This window comes from Hipposideros armiger, unplaced genomic scaffold, assembly GCF_001890085.2.
Source record: "Hipposideros armiger isolate ML-2016 unplaced genomic scaffold, ASM189008v1 scaffold_590, whole genome shotgun sequence".
NCBI classification, from domain to species: Eukaryota; Metazoa; Chordata; class Mammalia; order Chiroptera; family Hipposideridae; genus Hipposideros; species Hipposideros armiger.
The window spans coordinates 624,597-634,078 of record NW_017731940.1 but is presented as its reverse complement, the minus strand read 5'-3'; the positions used below and the strand labels follow the sequence as shown (position 1 = coordinate 634,078).

At 45.3% G+C, this 9,482-nt stretch overlaps 1 protein-coding gene across 1 annotated transcript in view; it reads left to right on the top strand.

The window, feature by feature from the left end:
* Nucleotides 1-902: 902 nt before the first annotated feature.
* SH3TC2 (SH3 domain and tetratricopeptide repeats 2) overlaps nucleotides 903-9,482 on the top strand; it is a 33,219-nt gene continuing 24,639 nt past the window's right edge. The window contains exons 1-6 of the mRNA XM_019624406.1: nucleotides 903-929; nucleotides 1,585-1,690; nucleotides 3,341-3,484; nucleotides 4,562-4,763; nucleotides 5,544-5,617; nucleotides 7,606-7,801. Of these exons, the coding sequence (XP_019479951.1) occupies nucleotides 903-929; nucleotides 1,585-1,690; nucleotides 3,341-3,484; nucleotides 4,562-4,763; nucleotides 5,544-5,617; nucleotides 7,606-7,801 (749 nt within the window). The remainder of the gene's footprint in view (nucleotides 930-1,584; nucleotides 1,691-3,340; nucleotides 3,485-4,561; nucleotides 4,764-5,543; nucleotides 5,618-7,605; nucleotides 7,802-9,482) is intronic.

Genomic DNA, 9,482 nt, shown 5'->3' with positions numbered 1-9,482 from the left:
AAACAAGGATAATGCCACTTTCTATTCAATCTGAAATGCCATTTGATTATAAAATGCACCCTTATTTTGTTTACCTCTAAGAAAGAAAATTAATGCTGCCAATTAAGTATGATGCCATGTTTCCTTTTTTTTTTCGCCCAGAAATGGTTAAATGTGGTAAAAGTACATTTTAGAGTGGATGAAGTACTGTAATGGTGCTCTTTTCATAGGGTTATTGTGAGAGTTAAGTGAGGTGCTGCTTATAAAGCTCTTGGTGACGTGCTCGGCAATTAGTAAATTCTGTGTGAATCAATTTTTGCTTGGAACCCCTTGCCTGATCACCAGGATCTGCATTTTTCAATCAGCTGAGCCTCCTGGGACTTGGCAGAGCATTCAAGTTCTGACTTCTCCAAAGGAAGATCCTTCTATCCTCTTCTTCTTTCCCCCAGGTTCCCCCAGTTCAGGATTCCAGGGGTTGATCTTTGGTGGTGGCACGTAGCCTGGTGGGGGACAGGGACTTTCTGATCACCACTCGTTATAGTCAACTCCAGAAGCTTGGGCAAGCGACAGAGAAAGATTCTAGGGGAAAACCAAGCGTAGGCAGTGACTCAGGCCTGATTTTCCAGGTTTTAAAGAAGAAAAAGGTTTTAAAAAAGAAAAATGCCTCCTCTTGCTCTGCTTGTGAGCATGTAAATTGTGCAGCCTTCCTGGAGGGCAGTTTGGCTCCTGCATTTTAGGATTGAAAATGTGCATATCCTTGCATACACTTCTTGGAATTGCATGTGTCAAAACAATCAAAGAAGTGTACAAAGGCTTAGGTATAGGACGTTTATCACAGTACTGTTTAGGGTGTAAAAAAACTTAAAACAACTCAAATGTTCAACTAGAGAGAAATGTTAAGAATTAATTATGTGACTGCAACAATGGTATATATCACTATTAAAAATAATGTAGGTCATTTAATGACATGGGAGATGGTTCCCAAAATATTGTTTAGTGACAAAAGATGACAAAACAGTTTATGTAGTGTGATGCTGTTTATATAAAAATAGTTACATAGAAACTGATGCATAGGAAAAAAGATTCCAAATGAATTCACAAAAGTGTTAACGTTGGTCATCTGTCGGAGGAGGGACTGATTTTACATTTGTGTGCTTTGGTGTTTCTGATTGCCAGCTTCATAAAAATAATCGTAGCCATAGGTTCACAGTCAAAGTTGCTTCCAAGGTGCCTCCTATCTTTACCTTTCCCCACACTCTTTTTTTTTTTACACAAAAGGTAGCATTCTCTGCACACAGTTTTACACTGTGGCTTCTTTTTGTTGCTGTCATTGTTCCATTTAGCAGGAGGCTATATCCGTGCAAAGGGCTTCTTCATTCTTCTTTTTTTTTTATGGCTGCGTCAGAATATTCCACCGTCTGGATGAACTATAATTTATTTTAACCAGACTTCTATTGATGGACATTTACAGTGTTTCCTGTTCGGTGTGTGTGACGTAAAATTCAACACCACCACCAAGACACCCGTACAAAGCATTCTGTACCCATGTGAGCTTGTTAACAGGACACCGTCATCCCAGGCTGACTCACTGCCTTCTTCCTTCAGGACCTCTCAGCCAGGTTGGTGGGCATCCAGTCCCAGAAGGCCGAGTTCCTCATCACCTTCAAGACCATGGAGGAAATCTGGAAGTTCTCCACCTACCTGAACTTAGGTATGACACGGAGCCGACGGGTGCAAAAGCGCCTAGGTCACAGTTCAGCCAGTTTGTACGGCTTGATGTTAAGGGATTGGTTTGGCTCAGATAATTAAAAGTAGAGCCCTGACATGGACAGTTAACTTTGGAAATAGCACAAACTGCCTGGAATTAAACCTAAAGCAAATATTCACTATTACCCTAAAATGCCATGTGCAACACTTCTTTGTGTTCAGGGAGAGACTTCTTTTCTAGACAAGCAACCCATTGGCAAATAGTTATTGGTCATCCACTAAATTCAAAGTACTGAGATGGATGTGAACTTGGTGGTTTAAAAAAAAAAGGAACCAGTCTTAAGTAAGATCAAAGCAGCTGCTTAAAGTAGTCAAGTTCTGGATACTTTATCCCATGTTTTTGGAAAAGAGTCAAAGGAAGTGATGGGGGCGTTATCTGCTCCAGGGGCCTTAGTTAGGTTGCAGGTTTTCTAGAAAGTAAAGGAGGATATTGGGCACAGTACCAGTACCGCTGTGATGGGAAATGGTTCACCTACCTTCTCCAAGGAGAATAACTTGTGACAGCGAAGGTAAGGTTACAAAGCAAAATCAGGTAAAGCAAGAGGGGACCACTTGTCGCACATTGTACACCTCCCAGAAAATGCTGGACTCCATGCAGACTTACACAGGAAGCAACCTGGTGCAAGGGTTCACAGCTGAAAGGCATAACTTCTTCTGTCACCATGGTGATTTTCTGCCCTCCACACCACACACCTCCTTCTGTGACCATTAGAAACCCTCCCTATTCAGTGTGTTCCATGAACCAGTAGTATCAGCATCACATGGGACATGCTAGAAAAGTAGAATCCTAGGCCTCCCCCTAGACCTACTGAACCAACATCTGTATTTTAATAAGGTCCTCAAGTGGCTTTGTGCACATTAAAGTACAAGAAGCACATTGAAGGAAGATACACAAGGCCTCATCAGTACAACGGAGAGTCAGAATAGAAAGAGATGGGTTTTGCCACGTAAGAAATAGAGGAAGTCTCAAAAGAAGCAAAATTTTAATACAAACACTTCATGTTTATAGGCATGTTTAAAATCCTATCCGTAATTGTTAAGATATTGCAGTTTGCATAGTTTCTAGTCTGGTTTTAACAAGGGAGAGCTTACTGAGCATACGCGAGGCAGAAGGTCAGAGTGGGGACATTGAAATAAATCCTGACTCCTCTGAGAGCCATGGAGAACCCCTGTCCCAGCCCCTGCATTGTCACAGGTACAGGAATTTGAGCCTCAGGTCAGGAGAACTTTAAAGCGGAACCAGGAACCCCCAGAGTCAAATTGTAATCTTGGAGATTCCTCCATGGATGTATTTCAGAAAAAGGTAATTGGGGTTGGTCATCTCATTATGTATTTATGGGAGCCCGTGATATGTTAAAAATGGTAAATATCATTTAATATGGCTTGTATTTCCCAGCAGATGCTGAGAAGAATCAGCTCATTCTGGAAAGTTTCTAGCTACCCCTGTTACGCTCGTCTAATACCAATTCCATGGGGACGAGCTGAGGATGGAGGTCTGGGAGGGGACTTCGGGAGGGAGCTTGCTCAGCCTCCCCTGGCTCAGCTAAGGGCAGCAATCGTGTTGTTCAGGGACCCTGTGGGCTTGACTTCTTAGGCTACGTAGCTGCGTGTCTGGAGCACCTTCTCTTTGACCACAAGTACTGGCTCAACTGCAGACTGGTGGAGGATACAGAGATCCAAGTGTCAGTGGATGATAAACACCTGGAAACAATGTACCTCGGACTCCTGACACATGAAGGTGAGCATGGAGGAGGGGTGAGGGTGGGGGTCTTCTCTGGATATTTATTATCGGAGTCCCTGAGATCATTAGGATGCAAAGAGAGGCAAAAGCCATTCAAACATGATCATAGTCACAAATGAACCCAGTTGTTATACTATGACTCCAAACTTTTCTCTCTGTTGGAAGTGGACGTCATACAAACAGCTGTGCTGGCCAGTCTCACTGATGGTCCGATGTTAGAGCCACTTGGGGAATTTTCAGAAGTGCCCGTGTCAGGGCTTCACCCAGGCCAGTTAAATCTCCAGAAGGTGGGGAAGGAGGGAGGGGGCGAGCAGGCTTTTGTATTTTCTGGAAGTTGCCCAGGGAATTCCAATATGCATCCAAGATTGAGCATCACTTTCCTAAACATCTGATATCATTTGATTGTAAAATAAAATTGCAAATCTTGCAAAGCCTGAAGGATTCCATGAGATTGAAGAAAAGGTTATTGGGGAGCTGCTTCAAGCGCCCACCAGCCTGTTTACAAGGAAGGATCTGATCAAGTCCACGCCTGACCAGTCAACAACTGATGACATCACAGCCACACGAGAGAGTCAGATTTGCACAGAATCTTTTGCAAACCAATTCTCTTTATGATTGCATTGCACAAATCATATATGAAAGAAAGAATTTCATACTGTGCTCCTGTAAAATATAGTTGGAGAAATTACAGTCACCCAAATCAATGTAATTTATTCTTTGTTGGTCCTAAGATTTAAGCGTCAGGTTGCAATTATAACTGAAGTTCTGTTAAATATATTTTCATAAGTTTTTGTTTCACTTTTTTTTTCCAAGGTGAAGTCCCAATTAAACCTTAGTCTCATGCATTACTCAGAACTTTTGGTGTCTATTTTAAGTGAATTCCCTCTCAGTGGCTCTTTTCCTGGTACCAACTTCCCCGGGAGGACAAGGACCTCCTGTAGTGCCTCCCCCTGGACTGACTGTGGTTGACTCCCAGCAGGAAAAGTGTCTGGGCTCTGGAGAGAATTATCATTGTTTGATAATCTCTTTTCACTTCTTGCTACTCCTTGGAAGGGCTTTTCTCATTATCTACAGGCCACTTCTTCTGCCGAGCCACGTGCTCCGTGACCCAACCAGCTGAGAAGGAAGGCGAGTGTTTGGCACTTTGCGAGAACGAGTTAATCTCCGTGAAGATAGCTGAAGGCGGGTCGGAGTGGGAAGGCGTGTCCTTGGTGACCGGTCAGCGGGGCCTGGTGCCGGTGTCAGCCCTGGAACCCCTGCCGCTCCCTTTCCACCAGTGAGTAGCCACCCGCCTCCAGGGAGAAGGTCCTAGGGCAGACTGACATCTGTGCAGACAGAATAGGCGTGCTTGCAGATAGGGGCATCCGTGGTGTCAGGGAGGGAACAAAATCTGAGTAGCCTTCTTCTTCTATTATTTTTTTTATCAGTCAAAATTTACACAATTTGATGAAATTGGAGACAACTCTAAATGTCAATGGATGGTGTACTTAAAAGGAAATAATGCTGCCTGGTGTCCGATGCAGTATTTATCAATGTAGGCACTGGGGACCATGTGTGTCAGGATCACTTGAGGGATTTTGCTACAAATTAAACCCCCTGGCCCTTCTCAGACTTTCTTGGAGTTGGACCCAGAAATTTTGTATAAGCTCCTCTTAAACATAAGGGAACTCTTTTTCACACTAAAACATGAGAAACCCTGCTGGAAGACACTGTGAATTCAAACATACAGAGTAACAACAAAAATTACACAGCCCTGGGCCTGTGTGTGGCTCTGACAGAGAATGTGACAGTGAGAAGGGAAGGGGGTCCTTTGTGAGGTATTTAACTGACAAACTAATTGCAGAGCCAGAAAACATGACAGGCCATCTGGACTCCTCCCCTTTTCACAGCGCCCGATATAAAGTAAATTCTCAGTAAATGCCTGCCATCGTTATAATAAGAGTATTCACAGTAATACTTATCATCATCACCGTAATTGTTATTTTAATGGGCTATCCAGATCACTGTTCTAATTTTTTGAAATCCATGTTTGCAAACCCCGTGTTTCCATTGGCAGGTGGTTCCTAAAGAATTATCCAGGAAGCTGTGGCCTTTCCAGGAAGAGGGATTGCACGGGCTCCTATCAGATCGGTATGGCTGAGTTGAAGACAGGGTTGTCAGGGGGATGACATTGTCCTGCCTCCTCATTTTGTCCGCAGGTCTGGTGTCAGTCGATCTGAATTCCTGTCTCGCCTCTGCTACGGACTGGATTTGGGGAAGCCAGTGACTGTCTGGATACATGGGTTTCCTTGTCTGTAAAAGGAGAGGCCTCCATCCAGGACAGTAGATACAAATGCCTAATGGGGCAGGCAGAACACACAGACGCGTGAGGGCCTGGATGGAAGAGGTTAAGGAATGCAGGGACCACGGGGATGTAAAGATATATGGGTGAAAAAGGAGCCGGGTGTGGGCTGCCTGTTTTCAATCTCTGGTCAAAGTGTTCTTAATTTTCCTTAGAGTTTTGTGAACTTAGTCTTGAATTCAGGAACAGTAAGCAGACCTGAAAGTATGTATGTATCTATTTAGTAGATAATACATTTTTATGTTTTCAAGTTATCCAGAAAATACATTCCTTTCATCTTCATTCTTAGAGCCCCGCCCCCAGCACAAAGTACAATTTTGTAAGTTCTAAGCCCGGACTTAAATAAATAGAGGGAATTATGGAGCCCAGACACTAGATCTAGTTAATAGTCAGCAGTAAACAAGAGTTTTAGCTATCTGAGGCAGTATGGCCTTGTGGGTAGGAACGCGGGGCTGTGAAGTCAGTTCTCGATTCAGATTCTGACTCCACAACTTAACACCAGTGTGACCTCAGCCAATTCACAAGCCTCACTATGCCGAAACATCCTCATTAGTAAGTTTTCCCATAAAACCAACTTCAAACATTGTCATGAGAACTAAACTAAATGACATCTGTAAATCACTTAGTACAGTTTTCTCACAATGTAAGTGTTTTACACATTGTAGATTCTGTTAGCCCACAAAGCAGTGGGGTTTTCTGATCTTGAAGACATGATCAATAGAAACTTGACCAAAACTGTCAGAAAAACAAAAAAGCCAGTAGTTTTAGCAGAGGCGCTGAAGCAAATATGGAAACCAAAGCACATTAAAAACAAACAAACAAACAAACAAACAAACAAACAAACAAACAAACACCCATTATCTCAGCCAGAGGAGGATTTGTGGAAAGAAGGGTTACCAGCACTCGAGAGTCTAGGCCCTAATTCTAGACTCTCTCTGTGCCTTCCACTTTTTAATCTATAAAAATGGGATCCTGATAGCTGCTCTACTGACCCTTTGGGGGCCCTGGGGAGATCTGAATATCTGGACATAAATGCGCTTTGTAAACTGGACATTACAATGCTCTTAAATATCTCATTACTAGATTCTAACTAGGCGACGTATCAAGCTGGGTAATGACCATAATCTGATCCCTTTGTGCCATCTGCAGTTTTCTGTTCACCAGTGATACGAGGCTCACATTTATTGAGGGTTGACTAGGTACCAGGCATTGCATACTTGATCTCTTTGACTCTTCCTAATATTTATGAGAGACAAGTGCTTTTATTATCCCCCTTTCACAGTTGAGGAGACTGAGGGTCATAGTGGCCCAAGGAGCTGGCAGGAAATGGAGAGATCTTATGATGGTTCTCGCCCTGGCCTATGGATTTGTGCCGGCCACGATGAAGTGTTTTCATGATAATGGCCAATCAGACTAAGTAGGACCATACCGTGAGCTTTCCAGTTTTCCATAAGCTAACTTTATTCAGTTTTAAGGTATATCCAGTATCCTGAGATTATCTTTCCTATATCTGTTAAAACATCTTTTGTTTTATAAAATGATGGTGAAAGTGGATGGTAGTTCCTTTTATTGAATGTCCTAGTTTGGCAAAATGAAAAGCCCATGACCCCGTGTCTTCCCTGCCAATTTCTTTTTTTTGGAGGCGGGTGGAGACATTTTACTGGTGCTTGAAATTCTAAAGTGTGGGAACCCCTCATTCCACATTCCATTGAAAGCAAGTGGAAGGCTCAGCTCTTTCTGCCTTACTGAGTTGACCCTGTGTGCTATTTCCCTGCAGGCAGAGGAAAATGTAAGGCCTGGAAGGAATATGAGAGGGAAGAAAAGGATGAACTGAATTTCCGTCAGGGAGAAAGCATCGAAATCATCGGCTTTGTCATACCTGGGCTCCCATGGTTCATTGGCAAGTCCACGTGCTCAGGAGAAGTGGGCTTTGTCCCCACCAAGAACATAGATCCTGATTCTTATTGTCCACTGTGAGTATGATAGACAGTCCCTCTGAGATGTCCTGGGGCTGGGCTGCCTTCCCCAGCAGTTCCGCCCATTCTGAGAAGGTTTGCAGGTGAATTTCAGGGTTCCCTGGTGACATGGAGTCGGAGGAGCAAGTCTGACACAGCAGTGATAGGAGCAAGTCAGTTCAGTTCATTTCCGCAGGTGGTCATGGGGACCTTCCTCTGTGCGAGGGGACAAGCACAACCCCAAGACAAAGGCCTGCCATGGGGCGTCGAGTGTGTAATGTTGGTGTTTATATCCTGCCTCTCATCCTGTCAAATTAAGGGGCCCCATCAAGGCAAGCACGCACACGGGGCCTGTAGGTTACAGCTGAGTCCATAGAGAGTCCCTCCCATGGAGGTCTGTCTGCTGCAGTCTTAGTGGATGAAGTCGGTGTTGGCCCGGATGGTCAAGTGCATCTTTTACTCTTGCTGCCTTGAGTCCAGAAGGGCTGGTTCTGAGGAGCCCAGATGGCCAGCCTGCCCCCCCCCTCCCCCGTCACAGAGGAACAGAGCTCGCCAGTACTGCCCAGTCTCTCTGGGGTGGGCTTCCGGCATAGGAATAGGAAACGGCAGGAAGTACGCCAGGGTATGCAGAGCTGGCTGCTAACGCTGACACCACAGCCCTCCGCACCAGGAGAATGGCCCGTGGGATATCTTAGGCTCTGAACACTCAGACTGGAAACCCTTCTCTTGTGAGGAGAGCGGCCCAAGGGCAGAGCTCTCACTAAACCCTGCCTTTCGTAGGGGGAGGAGACAAAAGGCCATTTTCCCTACAGAAATGTGGGAACCCCAGTAACTCGAAACAAGGAGCATCACTCACTGAACCCTCACTGAGGAGTGCTATAGGGGTTTAGGAGGGGAGGGGTATCCAGAGAGCTTTCGTGAACAAGGTGACATTTGAGTTTAGCTCTGTACAACGTAAAACATTTCAACAGAAGGAAATGGGCAGAGGAGGTGACAGGTGGGACCATGAGGGGATGTAGAGTAACGACTCATGTTTTTTGGGGAGCAGGAAGGAGGGTGTGGCAACGTCCCCGTGGGGCCATGATGTGGGAGATAGAGAAGGCCTGTGCCGGGGCCTGTCCTTCACATGCACAGGATGGGGAGCCACTGAGTGCAAGGGGGACATGATGTGACTGGAACCTCTCTCTTGGAGTTGATCTGACTTTGGAAGAGATGTGCATGGGTGGGGGAGAACCTGGAGCAGGAGACCAGTGACAAGGCCAAGGCCATGGCACTTGAGAAGGGATAGAAGGAATGCAGAGGACAGGGTGCTGCTGAGGACCAATCAGGGGGAATGTAAAGATTCTGGGAGCTTCACAAATGCGGATACCTGTGTTCAACCCCCAATGTTCTATCTCATTGGGCAGGGTGGGGCCTGGGCAGTGATGGTTATGCAAGCTCCCCAGGTGGGGCCAGTGTTTGGCCAAGGTGAGACCACTGCTCCAAGTGGAAGTGAAGTGAGGACCCAGGAGTGAAAGGGCTGGACTCAGAGCCTTGGGTCTGGAACCCCAGAACCCAGACATTAAATCCAATGAGTGCTGCAACCGAGGTCCTGGAGAAAAAGGGAGAAAGAAAAAAGAGAACAGAGCCTTAGTGAGGAAGCGCCATTTACAGAGCAGAGGAAGAAAGGACGTAGCAAAGGAGGCAGAGGAGCCCTCTG